Source organism: Podarcis erhardii (genome assembly GCF_964252035.2).
Source record: "Podarcis erhardii genome assembly, chromosome: 1".
Taxonomy (NCBI): Eukaryota; Metazoa; Chordata; class Lepidosauria; order Squamata; family Lacertidae; genus Podarcis; species Podarcis erhardii.
Genome location: NC_138497.1, coordinates 16,218,837 through 16,238,143, shown reverse-complemented (window position 1 = coordinate 16,238,143; position 19,307 = coordinate 16,218,837). Strand labels below are relative to the sequence as shown.

At 45.1% G+C, this 19,307-nt stretch overlaps 1 protein-coding gene across 3 annotated transcripts in view; it reads left to right on the top strand.

The window, feature by feature from the left end:
• The window catches only part of TECPR2 (tectonin beta-propeller repeat containing 2), a 55,819-nt gene that overhangs the window by 24,561 nt on the left and 11,951 nt on the right, over positions 1 to 19,307 (top strand). For 2 of the 3 annotated variants that reach the window (XM_081858542.1, XM_081858543.1), the window contains exons 14-18: positions 356 to 497; positions 3,950 to 4,190; positions 5,035 to 5,124; positions 8,493 to 8,726; positions 14,037 to 14,185. In XM_081858542.1, coding sequence (XP_081714668.1) covers positions 356 to 497; positions 3,950 to 4,190; positions 5,035 to 5,124; positions 8,493 to 8,726; positions 14,037 to 14,185 — 856 coding nt within the window. The remainder of the gene's footprint in view (positions 1 to 355; positions 498 to 3,949; positions 4,191 to 5,034; positions 5,125 to 8,492; positions 8,727 to 14,036; positions 14,186 to 19,307) is intronic. The other variant, XR_014155727.1, reaches the window with a different exon arrangement.

Here is a 19,307-nt window from a genome sequence, read left to right as displayed (position 1 = left end):
ATATATATATATAGAGAGAGAGAGAGAGAGTGTGTTGTGTGCAAGGCTAAGACAATAGCATTCTACTGAACCGTTTTAACTTCAATTCCCAGAACTATAAATACCGTATTTTCCGCTCTATAGGACGCTTCGGAGGCTTCGCGTTGCTATCGCTGAAGCCAAGGAGCCTGCCTTCGCTCCATAGGATGCACACACATTTCCCCTTAATTTTTGGAGGGGAAAAAGTGCATCCTATAGAGCGAAAAATATGGTAAGTAAATCAGAAAAATTGGCAGGGCATGGTACGGGTTGTATATTTGGGGAGGGTTTAAACACTTGTGTGCAAATGTGTTGTGACTTTTGTTCGTTTTTGCAGTGAAATGCAAGCTCTAGAGCCGGTGTGTGTGACTCTTGGAGACCAGCAGACCATATGGGTTTTAGACATCCATGGCAATCTGTGGTTCAGAACGGGTGTTGTTTCTAAGAAACCACAAGGGGATGATAACCACTGGTGGCAAGTAGGCATTCCTTCTTCTACTTTCAGTAAATGCAGAGGGCAAAATACATACTTTGCACGTGTAAGGTCCCTGATGCAACCCGACCTAAAGGATCTTGGATCTGAGAAAAGCCTTTGCATGAGACCTTGGAGATCCACTACTGATCAGATGCTGGTTCGGTTTGCATGTCACGCTTAAGCCAAGCATGAGAAGAGATCGTGGACACTTTGATCCTCCTCCGGTCCTGCTGCTCCCCCCCTCCTGTCACAGTGCTGTTTCTTGAACCGTAGTTTGGCTTAGCCAGTCGTTCAAACCCATGCTCTTGGTATGCCCCACTGCAGACAAGCCACGAGGTGTAACCATGGTTTGTTCTTGATTTACAGCTCATGGTTTGTTTGCAGGAAACAAAACCGCAAGCCTGGGTTCAGATGACACACTAAGCCATGTATGTCCAACGCATCGATCGCGATTGACTCGTAGATCGCGAGATGGATCTTCGTCTCAATCACCCTGCTTTACCCGACGTCCAGTCAGCTGGCCAGCCCAGAAAGGTGCGAGGCACCTCCCTCCCCCCCCCCAAAGCCTCAGCCCCGGGCAGGGAGGCGAAAATGAGGTGTGGGTGCAGCTGTGGAGGTGCCTAGTCAGATGGCCAGCTGGAAAAGGGAGCCAAGGAAAGGGCAGAGAGACAATGACATCCCTCTCCCCACTCCCGCCAGTTCCCATGGGAAGAAAACACCCTCTCCCTCTTAGTTCTGCATGGATGCTGAACTTTCCCCACCTTTCCAGCTCCAGCCTAGCTGTGTTTACTCAGAAGTAAGCCACTGCCCCCCTCCCTTCCCAGGGAGCTCTTTGTCGGTAAAGGGGCAATTGGTCATTTTAGGGCATGTTGCCTTCCCAGGTGCACCAAGAGCCCTGGGAAGGGCCTGGTGTAGGGGTAATAATTTGTAATTATCATCATCATCATCATCATTTATTATTTATTATTTATACCCTGCCCATCTGGCTGGCTTCCCCCAGCCAAATATAACATGTTTAAGTTGAAGAATGACAGTGGGAGAGTGTGGTAGATCACTGCCAGATTTTGATACTGGATGGTGGATCACAACCTATTGGAACTTGGACGTGCCTGTGCTAAGCCAAACCATGGCTTAGCACACCACAGCAACAGGACTGGAGAAGGAGAAAAAGCAGCCTCTGTCTCCTCTCCAGGAGCCTGTCTTCACAGTAAGGTCACAACCACACCATACATATAAAGAACTCCTATTCATGGCTTCCCCCAAAGCATCCTCGGTGAGGAAGCCCCGTCCCAGAGAAAGTGTCTCTGATGGCACAGGGCTGGTGCTCAGCAGCCACTTCTGATATTTTTGACTCACTGTGAGTTTGTATAGAACTGTGTTGCTTACGTGACGAATTTGTTTTCTGTGCTATTTATATGCTGTTGTGCTTTTGATGTGACTATAGCGATTGTAACGTTTGCTCATTTTAAAGGTGGTTATTGTTGAGCTGCTCAATATGGTTGTTGGGAAATTGAAGTACTACAAAAATGGAGTCAAATAAAAAAAAAATCCGATCAGCCCTGGGAACTGCAGTTTTAAGGCTCTCCTCGCAATTCTTGGCTCCCTTAACAAACTATAGTTTCCCAGGATTCTCGGGAGGGGGGCAGGGAGCCATGACTGTTAAAGTTGTTTTTGCAGGGATTGTAGTATAGAACTGCCAACAGACATGGCTTTATATATGACTTCTCTTATAGATTAGTTCCTAAACGCAAGATAAAGGAGTCTATCTGGTCCTGTTCCCATTAGAGCCACTGAAGAAAAAATAGAGAGAAAGAACTAAACTCACATTTATCTTGCTAAGTGAGGTATCTGAGCTTCTTCCTTTTGCTAATCGCAGTGTTCTCACAAACCTTCACTAATCTGTGGAGTGAGACAAATGTTACTGTTTCCCCTTTGCAAAATATCAGCCCTGTTACTTGGATTTTCTTGTCAGGTGTAGGGTTTTCTGCCCCCCCCCCCCTTTGCACATACTTTCTCAAAAGGAACAGCTTGGCTGCTTGCCTTTGATGTAACAACCAACCCTTCCAAACGAATTGAGGTGCTCCTTTGCAGTTTTCATTAATCTACACATTGTTCTGCTAGGATATTTCAGAGCCATCTGATTTTTTGATTAACAGCACTCCAGATTGGAGATCTGTAGTGCTTGTTTCTTTGTCACCTCTCTGGTTCCGAAGCATAAAACTAAAAAGCATAAAACTAAAAACAGCTTCAAGAGCGAGGCAAGCAGAATTCAGTATTACACAAACTGCCTCCTGCCCATCCTCACTATTTGTTGTCGCCAGTAGCCAGAATAACTGCATATATTCAGGAAGGGCAATAACCCGATTGTACATCATATGCGGGTGGCGCTGTGGTCTAAACCACAGAGCCTAGGGCTTGCTGATCAGAAGGTCGGCGGTTCGAATCCCCGCGACGGGGTGAGCTCCCGTTGCTCGGTCCCTGCTCCTGCCAACCTAGCAGTTCGAAAGCACGTCAAAGTGCAAGTAGATAAATAGGTACCACTCCGGCGGGAAGGTAAATGGCGTTTCCGTGTGCTGCTCTGGTTCTCCAGAAGGGGCTTAGTTCTGCTGGCCACATGACCTGGAAGCTGTCTGCGGACAAACGCCAGCTCCCTCGGCCTATAGAGTGAGATGAGCGCCGCAACCCCAGAGTCGTTTGCGACTGGACCTAATGGTCAGGGGTCCTTTTACCTTTATGCTTTGCATGTAGAAGGTCCCGGGCTTAATCCTTTGCATTTCCAGATAGGGCTGGGCGAGACCCCCACCTGAAACTCTGGAGAGCCGTTACCAGTCAGTGTAGACCAGTCTTCAACCTGGGTCCCCAGATGTTCTTGGAGTAGCACACTCATATTCCACGGCCAGCTGAGCCCAGTGGGTCAGGGATGATGGGAGTTGTAGTCCACCAACATCTAGGAACCCAATATTGAAGAACACTAGGTAGGCAGCTTCCTGTGTTTCTACTGGACACAATGCAGACAAAGTGAGAGTGGCCTCTGGTTTGGACTCAGTCTGACCCTTGTGTTTCCCTCCCCTTATGGTTTTGATCTATGGGCTACTATTAAAATGAGGCTACATTTTGAATTTTATTTCTAACCTGTATTTTAAATTGGTGTCGCCCCCCCCCCATTATGTTTTTATTGTCATTTTACTGGTGTTAGCCTCCCTGAGCCTGGCTCTGGCCGGGGAGGGTGGGGTATAAATATTATTATTATTATTATTATTATTATTATTATTATTATTATTATTAAGTCCCACTGATTTCAAATGTGGATTTTTCTCCTCTTGAAATCAGAGAGACTCACAAACCTCATTGATAATATGTTGGGATTTTGCCTGTTGTTGTGGGTTCCCACCCCCTGATCCAGTCTTCACTTTCTCTTTCGCTGACCTGGTTCTTTCCGTACATTTCCCCCCCCAGGTAAGCATTACAGATTACGTAGTGTTTGACCAGAGCAGCCTTTTCCAGACCATCATCCAGGCAACCCAGACAGTAGCCACAGCGGCTCAGGCCCCCGTCGAGAAGGTGGCAGACAAACTCCGCACGGCTTTCTGGCCACAGCCGCTTCAGTGTCAGCCGAGTCTTCTTGCCGTAAGCAGCGGCGGCGTCTGGATCTCGTCGGGGAAGAACGAGTTTCACGTAGCGAAGGGAAACCTCGTAGGTAGGCGCTCTTTTGGTTGCTGGCTTCTGTTTGCAATAGACGAAGCCAGGCAGTTTGTCCACATTTAGCAGCACAACAGTGTGTCTTCATTCATACCAGCTGCTTAGAAATGGAAGACTCCCTGAACCTCCCATGGCAGCAGGTACTTGCGTTGCAATGGGATAGCTCAGTCGGTAGAGTGTGAGACTCTTAATCTCAGGGTTGTGGGTTCAAACCCCACATTGGGCGAATGATTCCTGCATTGCAGAGAGTTTGACTAGAGGACCTTCAATGTCCCTTCAAACACTAACGTTCTGTGAGAAATGGTGGTCAACCTCTTTGGCAATTCTGCCATTCCAAAGTGGGCAAAAGCAGAAGTGGATCATTTAACACCATATTCTGAGTAATACATATTTTTGGAAACATCACTGTGAGTGGAAACCCTACTCCATATCCACAGCAATTTTCATTATATGAGAGAGATGAATGCATAGATAATGGTGATGATGAATATTAGTACAAAAAATAATATTGACTAATAATAATATGACTAATAATATTAGTCACTTTTTTCCCCAGAAAGATGAACACAGAGCAACTTACAAAAGCAAATAAAGATGTTTCTGCCTGGCACCTAAAAACAGATAGTGCTGATGATGCCAAGTGTGCCTCACAGAGCATTCCACAAACAGGGGGCCATCCCTGAGAAGGCCCGCTCTCACACCTCCCTTGGAGGGAAGGGCCTAAGATGAGAATTCCATGGTGTATAGAATAAAAACTTGAAGCAGGAATCTCAGGAGCACCAGAAGAGTTTGGGAGAAACTGGCTGTTTTCATGCTAAGACTATTCCTCCTTCCTTCTCCAGGTACTTATTGGAATAATGTCGTGCCTCGCGGCACTGCTTCGGCCACAAAATGGGCGTTTGCGTTAGCTTCCGCAGCTCCAGCAAAAGAAGGTAACGTCTGTCCCGGGGCTGCCTTGCAAGTTTATTCTGCTTTTCTGACACACCGGCGAAAGATAACAAGCTCTTTGCATCAATATACTCCATCCATTGATATCGGCAGGTTTTTCTAAGGGCATCAATGTGTACTGGACACAGGGCGAAGGAAGGGGGTGCGGTGGGGGCAGGCCGTTCCAGGGGTCACCACTGGGGTGTGTGTGACAAAATGCTGGGCGGCACTCACCGCGGAGCCTGGGAGTGACGCGGTGGCTTGGGCACCCACCGCCTCCCCACTGCCCCAAACAGTCCACCTGCCACCTCCCTCTAAGCTGTAGGGGGGCTGAGTGGGAGGAGACAGGCAGACTCCTCAGAGGCTCCATGGAGTGTCCTGTCCCGGCTGGCCCCACCTCTGGGCACTGGGCATGTGCCCCAGGCGCCCAATCGACTTCCTCCGCCACTGACTGGACAGAAAGGAAGAGCAGACCTGTACAATGGCTTCTAACCCCATGGCTTAGCCTTTGCTCTGCACTGCAGCACAAGTAGGAAAAAGAGCACAGGTCACCCTAGCCAGCCCCATAAATAATCATTAACGTGGGCAGTTAAGATTTAAGGTTCACAAACAATTAACAAAAATGCAGGATTAAAAGTGAGTGGTCTACTTTCAGTTCACACACAGAGACGGACACACAGTATTAATTGCGCTCACTTAAGCCAAACGAAGCCTGCATCTTTGATTTTCACATTCCCATGTTCCTTTGGTGGTTAAGCTGGTGCCTTGTCTGCACTGTAACAGTTCTTTTGGTTGTGTGATGGAGTAACCCTGAGCAGAGAAGGCCAGGAGGGATGTTCCACCACTTTCCAAAACCTCGCTGGCTTGCACCAGCCGGAGCAGGAGCTGTGTTGTATGTGGTGTGGGTGTTTTTCCTTCAGCCCTGTTGATTAGCATGTGTTTAATTCCATCACTCCCATTATTGAAACCAACGGAGCATTGGTGAGATTATTCACAGCAGCTCCAAGCTGGCAGAGAAGAGTTTGGATTTGATATCCCACTTTATCACTACCTGAAGGAGTCTCCAAGCGGCTAACAATCTCCTTTCCCTTCCTCCCCCACAACAAACACTCTGTGAGGTGAGTGGGGCTGAGAGACTTCAGAGAAGCGTGACTGGCCCACGGTCACCCAGCAGCTGCATGTGGAGGAGCGGGGAAGCGAACCCGGTCCCCCCGGTCTCAACCACTACACCACACTGGCTCTCAGAGGTAGTGAGCCTAATTGCAGGTTCTCTTCGCAGGAACAAAAGAGTTTTTTGATCCAAGGCTGCCTCCACCCCAGGCCCAGAATGCATTGCTTCAGAAATTAGCACTGGCTATTGCTGGCCGAAATACAGGCAGCGGTAGATCTGGACCCAAAGAGTTTTTTGCAGCTGTTGCAGGGGCTTCTGCCGCAGCTGCATAGGGTGGGGGACAGAGGGGCACTGCCATTATTAAACCATCAGTGAAGAGGCACTTCTTCCCCATCCTAACTCATTTCAGCCAGTGGTTAGGATTATTTGAGGGCAGTGCTGATATGCCAAGAGTTCCTGGCTGATTAAGCAGCATAGGAAATTGTCTTCTCCTGAATCAGACAATCAAGCCCACTATTGTCACACAGCATGGCAGTGACCCTCTCCACTGAGTTCCAGGCAGGGGTCTGTGCTTGGCCTGGAGATGCCAGGAATCTCCTGCATGCAAAGCATTGTTATTATTATTATTATTATTATTATTATTATTAGGTAAAGGTACCCCTGACCGTTAGGTCCAGTCGCGAACACCTCTGTGGTTGCGCGCTCATCTCGCTCTATAGGCCGAGGGAGCCGGCGTTTGTCCGCAGTCAGCTTCCGGGTCATGTGGCCAGCAGGACTAAGCCGCTTCTGGCGAACCAGAGCAGCGCACGGAAATGCCATTTACCTTCCCGCCCAAGCGGTACCTATTTATCTACTTGCACTTTGACTTGCTATCGAACTGCTAGGTGGGCAGGAGCTGGGACCGAACAATGGGAGCTCACCCCATCGCGGGAATCTGAGCTGCCGACCTTCTGATCGGCAAGCCCTAGGCTCTGTGGTTTAGACCACAGCACCACCCGCATCTCCACCTCCTCCTCCTCTTCTTCTTTATTTATTTATATCCTGCCCATCTGGCTGGGTTTCCCCAGCCACTCTTAGCGTCTCCCAACAGAATATTAAAAACACGATAAAAGATCAAACATTAAAAACTTCCCTAAACAGGATTGCTTTCAGATGTCTTCTAAAAGTCAGATAGTTGTTTATTTCCTTGACATTTGATGGAGGGCGTTCCACAGAGCGAGTGCCGCTACCGAGAAAGCCCTCTGCCCGGTTCCCTGTAACCTCACTTCTCGCAGGGAGGGAGCCTCCAGAAGCCCTCGGAGCTGGACCTCAGTGTCCGGGCTGAATGATGGAGGTGGAGATTGTGTGTGTTGATTTGCCAGACATAAAAAAAACTCGCCTCCAGTAAATGGTCTTTTGTAAAACATATAGCATGAAATGAAGCAAGCACATATTTAAACTGTGGAGCTCCCTACCCCAAGTTGCAGTGATAGTCATGAACTTGGATGGCTTCGAAAGGAGGTTGGAGAAATTCATGGAGGATAAGGCTGCCAGTGGTTACTAGCTGTAGTAGCTCTACATTACCTCCAGGATCAAAAGCAGCATGTCTCTGAATACCAGTTACTGGGGAGCAGCAGCACAGCAGCAAAAGGGTATTTCTTTATGTCTGCTTCTTGGCTTCCTGAACCAGGATGGGCCTTTGGAATGATCCAGCAAGACTCTTACATTACTAAGCAGCTATCTTTCAGCCTCAGCCTTCCCATCTGCATTATGGGGATAATGCTGGCTTACCGTACAGGGCTGTTTTGCCAAGATACTGTCAAATTTATATAGTGCTTGACTGTGGGAAAAACATTGAAGTGGTTTATGTATGCAAAGTTTCTTGGGTGCACAGTAGAAATAGTAATAATACAGTCATACCTCTTGTTATGTTCGGTTCAGGTTATGTCTTTTCAGGTTGCGTCCCGTAGCAACCTGGCAGTAACGGAATGGGTTACTTCTGGGTTTTGCCGCTCGCACATGCACAGACGCTCAAAATGACGTCGCGCACATGCGCAGAAGCGGCAAATTTCAGCACGCGCAGACTTGTGTTGCGTTCTGCTCATGTTGCGAACGGGGCTCCAGAACGGATCCCATTCGCAACCAGAGGTACAACTGTAATAGTAATTATTTACTATATTCAATCTAGGTTTGAATACTGATACTTAGACACTGAATGGTTTTGTAACGGCGAAGGCTTCTGGAAAAGCAGATTTAACCATGTAAGTGTTGTCCCTCCCACAGGAAGCTTTCTGTGGTTGTGCCAAAGCAGCAAGGATCTCTTTTGTGTCAGCGACCAAAACCCTCAGTTTCATCCTTCGACTGTTCAGCTACCCCCTGATGACGAAATAGAATACTATTCAGCCTGCCAGGATGCCATATGGAGCCTGGACCACCTGGGACGAGTCTTCATAAGGACACTCTCACCAAATTGCCCAACGGGGATGCACTGGACCAGACTGGACCTTGCCCAGTTAGGTAAGACTCCTTGTGAGCTCGTTTGCCACATGCAAATTTCCCGACTTAAACACAGACTGACGGGGAGCACTTCCTCTGCGTACCTGGTGAGTATTTGAACACAAAATTGCTCTGACCCGTGAAACCTATGGATAAAGCATTAAACATGGACACCTTCTGGTAGCTTGGCTTCATAGAATTCTTTGCCATCTTAATCTCAGAAAAAGGGTAGGACAGAGAACTGCAGGGCCATTTTGACTTGACTGGAAAGAAAAGATGATCCGGATTTTCAAAAAAGCAGAATAAAGGTGCCATCGGAGCAAGGTGTGATGTGCATCCTTTGGGAGCATCCTTGTGTGGACATCCCACAGGAGCGATGGGGAACCTGTGATCCTCACATCATCCCTGACCTTTGGCCATGCTGGCTGGAGCTGATGATAGTTGGTAGTCGCAACAGTATATGGAAGGGCAGAGGCTCCCATTCCCTGCCCTACAGGATGAAGGTAGATCAAGAATTAATGCTATCCTGGCCCACAGAGGATCAGGATGTCTGCCACTTCCCTGTGGCTCTGTCCCACTTCTCCAGCTGTGATAAAACTGGAAAGGGTTTCTTCCCATACGAAGGTGTCCTGCCAACCCTATATTTTGCATGCTTGTGGGTTGCGGTGTGTTAAAGGGAAAGCTGGATGAGCTCATCTTTTTTTAAAAGAAAGCAAAACTTCTACTTCAAATGTGCACTCTGGAAGTCAAACTCAAGGCAAGTAACACCTGATGAAATGGCATTAGCAAATAAGAGGCTTAAAATAGCATACCAATAGGTTTTGGAACGTCTCTTGCGCAGATTTCTGAGGCATAGCATTTGACGTGATCAGAGCTGCCCTGTCATATCCCAGAGTTCCAAAAAATGAAGCAGGATTCACTTTGACAGTGTGCTAGCAAGCAGAAAGATTTGTTTCTCTGGATGAGCAATTAGCATCAGCTTTGGAGAAAGGAGGAAAAACCCAAGGTGGAATAGGAAAACAAGCCGAAAACGTTACATAAGAGAAGTGCGCATTTGGATATCAGGTTGTGCTGCATATGTCAATAAGTGCCCAGCGATGCAGAGCAGGTGATATGTGACCCCTTGTTCAGAGAGCCCTGATGCTTAGCTAGATCAAAACCAACAGCTGAACCGCTGAGGCCCAAAGCCACCGTGATCCAGGATGTCTGTGCTGGGAGAAGTAACAAGACTTTATTTTAAATAGCGCTGCTGAATGTCAGACCCAGAGGAGCAGCAGAATTATGCTGATGACTCTCTTCCCCACCCCACGGCTATTTTGAGCTGGGCAGGTCTTATGTAATGGTGCTAAAATAAAGATAGAATTCATGAAGAAACTATATGAGAATAAGCTAGGAGAATTCAGGTCCTCAACACCTTGGTTGTTCTAACCCATTTCGAATAAAGCTACTTTAAATCGTCATTTTATCACTTAGCATGTTGGTATCCCTTTCAACCTCTAGGGAACCTTGGGACATTTATGAGCAGCCACCCCCCACCCCCCCATTCTCTCTGTGGTCTCTTTCTTTGACTTACATGTGGGCTTCTCCCATTTGTGCAGGAGTTTCTAGACTGCAAACTCAGGACAGAGCTAGTGCCATTTCCCTCAACTGGAGAGATTTTATCTTTCCTCTGTACATGAAGGAAGTGAGCTGAGTTCTTTTGAATACCACAAGAGCAACAATGCAGATACATATCCCCCCCCCAATAGGTTTCCCCCTGAGTGAATCTTTTCTTTCTCTCCCTACAGACCTATTACTTAATTCAGTTTATATTTTCTTTCTTATCTGCCTCGCACACCTGTGGTGCGAAGGCCTTTTTTAAAAGCCACAATTGCATTAGGGATATACCTGCATTCTGCCACGGCCATTTTGAGGAGAAGAGCACAGATTCCATTTTTGCACTCAGGGAGAGAAGCCACGGGTTTGGCTTAGCATGTTGGCCGAACATCGAGTTGTAGTCAAAGTTTGTCCTTGCCTACAGCTCATGGTTAGAAAGGAGAGACCTTCGCCATGAGCCTCAGTTCAGACATCAACCTTAGCCCAACTTTGGCTTAGCCTAACATGGGAGAGAGAGAGATTACAGCAAAGTGACTGTGAGCTCTTTGTCTTGCTGTGATGTGAGAACGAAGCCATTGACAAGAGATGCAAAAACAAAACAAAAAAAAACCCTCCACGCCATTGCTGCTCTCCCATAGAACAGGATGCTTCTTCCAATTCTGTGATACTCGAGAACGTTAAACTACCATCGCATTCTTTTAAAGGGCATTAAAGAATTACAAGGGAGGTGGAAATTTGCCTGTGGCTTATGTGGCAAAGTGGCATGTTCCTTGCTCGTAGATCTTTTTGTAATATATTTTATTTTTAGTAAACTTTATTTTGCTTTAAACAGATAAATATAAACAACCAAAATTACAAAAGAAAAATCCTTAATAATGGAAAAGGCTAAAAAACTACAAAAAATATCAAAGTACGTGGCATAGAATATAAGCCATTATGGGAAAGAAAAAAGAAGAAGGGAAGAAGAAGGAGAAGGAAGAAAAAAAGGGGGGAGGGGGGAAATGAGCCCAAACACAAGATGGCTCGTCTATTGTACGCTTCTGTCAAGGTCACAACAGATCATTATTCTTAACAATTCTCTCTGTCTGCTTTCCATAGAATCCCTCATCTTGGTATCAGGGAACATTTCCCTATGTGGTATCATTCTAAACATAACCAGGTCTTTATTGATGAACCCTTATCCCCTAGATAATTATTTAAACGTTCCCATTCTTCTTTCACCATCTAGTTCTTAACACAACTCAGTTTTTTAGACTTTTCTTTCTCCCCCATCCAGGTGTTTCTGCTACAAAATATAGAAGCACTAGACATGATAAGGTTGGCCTTGGTTTATAAACCGTAGGTGATTTCCCCCGTTTTCCTTGAAGTGCCTTTTTCAGTGTAAATAGCAGAGCTGAAGTTTCTAGGAACAAGTGCTCTTGCTGATGGATGACTGCCTAATGACCTGAGAGAGTTGCTTCACAGCTTTACACTTTTCTATTTCAGTCCTCGGGGAAGCGGCAAAGTTATGCTGCCATACGGCTGAAAATAAAAATAACCTGTTGATGGCACAGTCGTTTTTTGGAGAAGAGCTCCTTGCTTGCGTTGCATGCTAGAAATGAAAGCAGGCTAACTCTGAAATACTTGTTCCATAGTTCGGCAGCCACTGTTTGCTAGTAACATTTGGAATGTTAAGCACTAACATGTATTTATAGGCCTGGTCTGTAAGCACGACCGGCTCCCTGGGAGAGTTCACTTAAGGTCATGTGAAAAGTTGCATCTCTAGTTTAGACCAATCGCATTGCATGAAGGGTCCCGCCCCCCCGCCCCCACCTGTTCCTCTTTGAAAATAATCGTTTTAAATGTCAGTGATTTGTGGACTACATTGTGTCCTGTTATCCTAAGGCACTTCATAGAAGGGACCCCAAGAGTCATCTGGTTCAATCTCCTGCAATGCAGGAACATCTTTTGGCCCAATGTGGGGCTCGATCCTGGAAATAAGAGTCTTATGCTGTACCAAGTGAGCTATCCCGCAAACCAACTTCAGTGTTGGTGCTGACCTTTAAAGTCCTAAACGGCCTCGGACCAGTATACATGAAGGAGCATCTCCACCCCCATCGTTCTGCCCGGACGCTGAGGTCCAGTGCCGAGGGCCTTCTGGCGGTTCCCTCACTGCAAGAAGCAAAGCTACAGGGAACCAGGAAGAGGGCCTTCTCGGTAGTGGCGCCTTCCCATCAGATGTCAAAGAGATAAACAACTACCTGACATTTAGAAGACATCTGAAGGCAGCCCTGTTTTGGGAAGTTTTTAATGTGTGACATTTTAATGCATTTTTAATCTTTGTTGGAAGCCACCCAGAGTGGCTGAGGAAACCCAGCCAGATGGGCGGGGTACAAATAAATTATTATTATTATTATTATTATTATTATTATTATTATTAGGACTCGCTAAACAAGCAGAATCAACGTCTTACATTGCACCTGCCACCAGCCAGCTCTCTTTCCCCCCCCCCAATAATATTTATTACTTTTAAAGTTTACAAAAAAGGAAAAGAAAAAGAAAAAGAGAAAAACAAAAGAAAACAAAAAGAAAACAATACAATACATAATATAAACAATACACAACACAACCTTAACACATTAAACTAGGCACATTAAACTAAACAAAACCCTATCCCTAACCCTAACCCCAAACTGAACAAAACAAAAACAATTTAAAAACATACATCACACCTTTTCCAAACTCTATTTTCATTCCCTTGTTTCATCGACCTCTCACCTCCCTTTTTGTATTCCACTTCTATTAATTATTTCAGCAAATCCTTTCCATCTTTCTCTGTTTTCTGTCATACTATAGATATCTTAACATATTTTTAACCTTATTTTCCATTAAAACTAGAATACTTATATATGCTTAACTCCTTATAACATTTCCACTAAGGCCATAAAATTTCATTCCAACCATAAAATTTCATTCCAACAGCCAGCTCTCATACTTGTTTTGCATTGCTAACATAGTGAAATGTTCTGTGCCCTCCTTAGGGTAGACATAGTATTCTCTTGTGTAAATGATTCAGTTCAGGTGAATTTTCCCAAGTAGTGGCTACACGTGGGGTGGGGTGGGGCAAGGGAGCCAGTGGATCCTTCATGCCCGTCCTGTACTCAGATTCTGCAAAAGTCAGTGCATGGGTCTAACATCTGCACAAGGGTCACAAGTCTGAAATCTTGCAAGCACAAGTCCAACTCGTTCTGTCCATTTCCTGGATGATGCACAAGATGTCAGCCATGCAGTTCAGGCCTGGATTTTCTGCTGAGAGGGTCCATATTCTCACAAACATCCAGTGAGAGGTAATCTGTAGCGTTGGAAGGGACTCCAAGGGTCATCTAGTCCAACCCCCTGCTGTGCAGGAATCTCAACTAGATCATGCATGACAGGTGGCCATGCAACCTTTGCTTAAAAAGAACCTCTAAGGAAAGAGAGTTCGCTGCCCATCGTTTTTCTTTGTAGTCTTAAGTGTCCATGAGAGGCTCTGATTTTTTTATTATTGCAACGGCAGCATTGGGGGGAGGAGTTTCCAGCCCTCCCCTCTCCCCTTGCACCCCTGTCTTCGTGGTCTGACTCCCTTCCTCCTGAAGCTGATTTAGGGGGAAACGCAGAGTAGCTTTGTAGTTCAACCCTAACTAGCGTCATAAATCAGAATTGAAGGTGGTTGGTTGAATGACTGGGTGCCCCTCCTCCTCTCTTTTTTTCGATTAGGTGCTGTGAAACTTAAAAGTTTGGCATGTGGCAAACAGCACATCTGGGCCTGTGACAGCGGTGGCGGAATCTACTTCCGGGTTGGGACACAGCCCCTGAACCCCAGTTTGATGCTGCCTGCATGGATCATGATTGAGCCACCAATCCAGGTAGAAAAACAAATTGCCTTGTTTTTAATTCAAAACCATCAGAATGCCTATATCCAACTGAAAAAACACGTAAACGTAATAGGCTGTATGGTAACAATTGCAAAGTTATTTGCTAGAAACTACTTCTGAAAAATTAGGTACAACTTCTCATAGTGTCAAAATCAACATCGTGACATAATATATTAAAGTGTAGCTTATTCAGTTGACAACCAAGTCCAGTACTGTATGTACAAAATACAAATCCTATTTTGTCAGTGCCGTAATACATTCATTTCTAATTTCTTCATCTTCTCTTGTATTTTACCTTGACCGAGAACCTGTTACAAATAAGTTCCATGTAGCTGTTATATACAGTACTGAACTACGCACAGCTGATGAAGCCCCTTCGGGCGAAACAGGGGAATATACAGGAATCCTTTTCTTGTCTGCCTGTGCCAGCATCTACCAGTGCCAGTTTCTTTTGTCTACCAACTTTATCATCTTCATTAGACACTTAGAAGATTATTTCATGCCACTCTTCTAAGGAATACGTCAGACAGAAAAATACAAGAGAAGATGAAGAAACCAGAAACAAACGTATTACTGCACTGACAAAATAGGATTTGTATTTTGCACATACTGGACTTGGTTGTCAACTGAATAAGCTACATTTTAATATATTATGTCACGATGTTGATCTTGTTTTTAATTCAGCCACTAATCTTTAGGCCTTCTGACATGAAAAGATCCCAGTTGTTCAGTGGCGGCAAGTGAGGATTCTCAGATCTGGGAATGCTGTGGGGCAGAAGGGAGGGCTCAGCTATGGACTTAAGGCTGTCATAGACTTGGTAATATTTAGTAGAAGATTGAGATACCAGAATGAACACTGGTGTGCATGGTCAGAGCACCATTCTGTCTTTCCAGCATAGATCCTAGCTGAATTCCTGCATCTGTTTTTGAAGTGGACGGTGGGGTAGCCTTTAATGGGGGGAAACTGGACTTCTGTAGCTGGAGGTGAACTTGATACAACCTGGTTTCTCCTCCTGTCTTGATATCCCATTTCCCCCCCAAAACTGTAAATTCTTCCTTTTTTGCCAAACATCAGCAATGCCTAATGCAGTTGATCTCAAAGAGCAAAGAATTCGGGCTACTCCCCGCCCCCAACCTTCCAGAGAAGTAATCTCTTGGTTACGTAATAGCATCTGGGAGAATTCCAGTTCATTAGGTCAAATGGGTATAAGAAAATGTAAAAAAGTGCAACTTCATATTGCCTAACGCCCCAAAACCCAGCTCAAATCTAGCTTTCGGCCAACAGATGTTAGCAGGCGAGTGTCTTCTTAGCACGTCATTCAGCAAGCTTTGCAGAACCCCAGTTAATGTCATTTGGGCTGCACCTCAGTGACTTGACCTAGGAGGTTACGTTACATCATGTTCACAACAATGAGCAAAAGAAGGAATGGCACAGAGCAGGAAGGGAGGGTGAGAGAGAGGGGTGTTGCCAAGGCTTTCAGTGGCTTCAGGTACAACCCTGCTCTCAGAATACAGCCTCTGCCATCAGTGAGGCAGGTCAGCCTGATCCTTCAGCCAGATAGAATAATTTGCTGTTCCTCAGAACTTGTGAGTCATGAAATTTGCCTGCAAGTGGCTGACTTTTCGTCTTTAGCTGCACCGCTTCTGTAACACTCCAAAATTCTAGGGCAACACGACTTCTGTCAGGGTTGATATGGATCATAAATCTGTCGCCTAAAATAACATCGCCTTTCTTGGATTTTTGCCGGCGATTTGAGTAACTAGACCTTACCTCTTCTTGTGAATCTGAGCCTTGGCTTTAGATGCTGGCTTATATCTGATAGATGTGCACATGTTCCTTTCATCGTGTTCTCTCCGCAGCTTGTGGGATGACTCGCGACCCCTCTCATGTGAAAGCAGATCGGCTGTTTACCATCCTGTTTTTCTGTTTGCTGAGCCGAGATCAGCGGTCAGCAAAATGACAGGGCGGGGAGCTATTAAAATATGGAACAGTTGTTTATCAAAACATAGCCTGCTCTGCTCTGGACTTCTAACAGTATACAAACAAGCTGTCAGAATGCTCTTTTGCTCTGTGAGAAGTGCACTTTTAAATCTCTTGTCAGGTTTGAGAAAAAGTCTGTTCTCTGCTCCGGCATTTGAGCATCCCAGAAGTAAATCCATTGTCTCTTTGTTTTCATTCATCACAATGACATTTCTATACTTTTACCATGTAAATCATATTTTGTTCAACTTATAAATATTAGGGGTGTGGGGGTGGGGGTGTATTTACAGCACACTCTTGTTGGGTAGAATGAAGTCCTTTTTGTTTTATTCCTTTAGCAATTCTAGTAATCTATAGCCATAATAGATGGGGAGAGTAGTAGTAGTAGTAATAATGATAATAATAATAATAATAATCACCATCATAATCATCAGACACCCCATTAAAAATGCACTGGGTGTCTGATTCTGATGATGTTTAGTATATGATTGTGTTTAGTTCCCAGTGCATTTTAATGGTATGTCTGATCCTGATGATTACAGCATAAAATTGCAATACAAAAAGCACAAAATGCATGATTGAAAAAAAGAACATAATCAAACCAATAACCCTCTCCCCTCCCAGAACACATTTAAAAGGGCATTGAATGTCAGTCAGCCAAAGGCCTGGTTGAAGAGGAACATTTTTGCCTGGCACCTAAAGGTGTCTAATGATGCTTCCATGATATGGTCGTTTCACGTTTTTGAATGTATTTCTTCACTTTTATGGGCTTGGGTTCTGAGTTTAACCTGAGGGAAGTTTGCAGAAGGAGGGTTTCCAATTCCTGCAGCTACCTGCATCCCTCCCTCAGAGCCCGTCCAGGTGGGATGGTGGGAGAGGGTCTCCTGGAGACTTTCCTTCCATGAACATCCTTAGATTGATTTATCTTTGAATCCGATAATTTCTGCCCCCCACCCCCCGTCTTTCAGTGCTGTGCTTAAGTCAGAAAATGTGCACTATTTAGTATGGCAAGAGAGAGACATGCATCTGCAAAACTGTTTTATCAAGGGCTCATGTCGATATCTGTTGTTGTTGTTGTTGTTGTTGTTGTTGTTGTTGTTGTTGTTGTTGTTGTTGTAGTATTGTTGTAAATAAAAATATGCCCTTTTCCCTTATGGGGTATCCAAGAGCCCATATAGAGTCCTTACATAGGTTCCCTATTGGTAGGAGAAAATAACAGAGGCCAACCAGAGAATATTGAGAAGCAAAGCAGCTAGTAAGCTTGATCTTTATTGATCTGTTGCAACAGGGTACTCCCCTCACACGCAGGAGAGGAGGAGGACCCAGAACAATGCTGTGCAAGGGTTTATAAAGACTTTTGAAATTCCCATTCTGTAGATCAAGACCACCCCCAGAAACATTATGCATACATCACAGAAGGGGTGTAACCTAAGACCACCCCTCAGATACATCCCACCTACATCACAGAAATTTAAATGTTGTTTTTCTCTTGTCCTTGTTTATCTTCTGTCTGGCAGGTTACTTGATTGGATTTCCTGGGGAGCCTGGCCATTCTTTTGTAGTGGTAAAATACTTATTTCCTGGGCCAGGTCACAGGCTCACACCTTGTATCTTAAATGTGTCCTTAAGACAGGATTTGTGAGGAAAGAGACAATGGGGGGACTTTTCCATTTTGACCATGCAGAGAAACATTTGCTCAATTTAGGAATCAAAATGGTTCCAGGTTGGCTTTCCTGTGCTGATCTATGTACATGTGGTTATGAACGTTGCCATATATCTAAAACCCTAAAATTCCTATCACAGTATGCATTGCCTTAGACGTGAAGATCCCTAGGCGACTTTTATAGAAAGAAAGCCCACTGCGTTTTGGTGCCTAGGCAGCAAATCTAACTATTATTTCCCATGATGGTAAAAATGAAATAATAAACAACTTAATTCATGATTAGCTTCTCTTGCTTCATCCTGCTTAAAGCTAAGACTGACTCCGGCTTTAAAGAAAGAGAGGCAAGAATCCTTAATAAAACGAGTGTTGCCTTGTTTGTGCAGGATGGGCGGCTCATCCTAATTATGGTGTTGGAATATGTTTTTCGTAGCTTTTTGAGTTTCCTACTGTGTCTCAGGGGCAGGAGGCGGGAGGTGGTGGCTCAAGTAAGAGAAACGGAAAAGGGAACAGCTGATGGATGATCCACTCTTTCCAATTCTCAGGTGTTCTTGATCTTTATCTCAGATGACACAGGGAATGTAAACAGTGCTGTAAATAAACAGCAGCTTGAAAGGGGATCCAGGAGAGATGCTTAACTAAACTGGAGTGTGAGTGATCAAGGTGACTCATGTGGGCCTCTTGCATTCGGAATTTCTTAAGGCATTGGGGAATTCTGTGCCATGACTCTGATGATGAAACATCCCATCAGTACCTACTAGAGTAGACACTTGACAAGTATTTTAGCACCTCACCCTGTACAAAAAAAAAAGCTATATCTACAAAAGGAATGAGAAAGTTACCTCTATTTAGAGCCAGTGTGGTTTAGTGGATGAAAGACCCCTGTTCAAATTCACACTAGGCCACAAAGGTTACTGGCATAACTTTGATCCAGTCGCTATCTTTCTTGCCCAGCCTACCTCGCAAGGTTGCTGTGAGGATGCAAAGGAGATGGGATGGAAGCACCCTCATTAGAAAGGAGTAGAATAAAAATTTGAGGAGTAATAACATGAATATTGAACTGTTAGTTCCTAACGTAGTGATAGGTAATATAACACAGACACCCCCCCCAAAAAATGTTGGTGTACTACTGTTGTAAACAAAATCTGCCCTTCTTCTCTTATGGGGTATCCAAGAGCCCGTATAGAGTCCTTACGTGGGTTCCCTATTGGTAGGAGAAAATAACAGATGCCAACCAGAGAATATTGAGAAGCAAAGCAGCTAGTAAGCCTGATCTTTATTAAAGCTGTAGCAGCAGGGTGCTCCCCTCACACGCAGGAAAGGAGGAGGACCCAGAACCCAGGTGTGCCCGCCCTTATATAGACATTTTAAATTCCCTGCCCTGGAGCTCAAAACCACCCCTCCATACATCATACATACATCACATAAGGGGCGTAACCCAAGACCACCCCCCACAAACATCATACCTACAT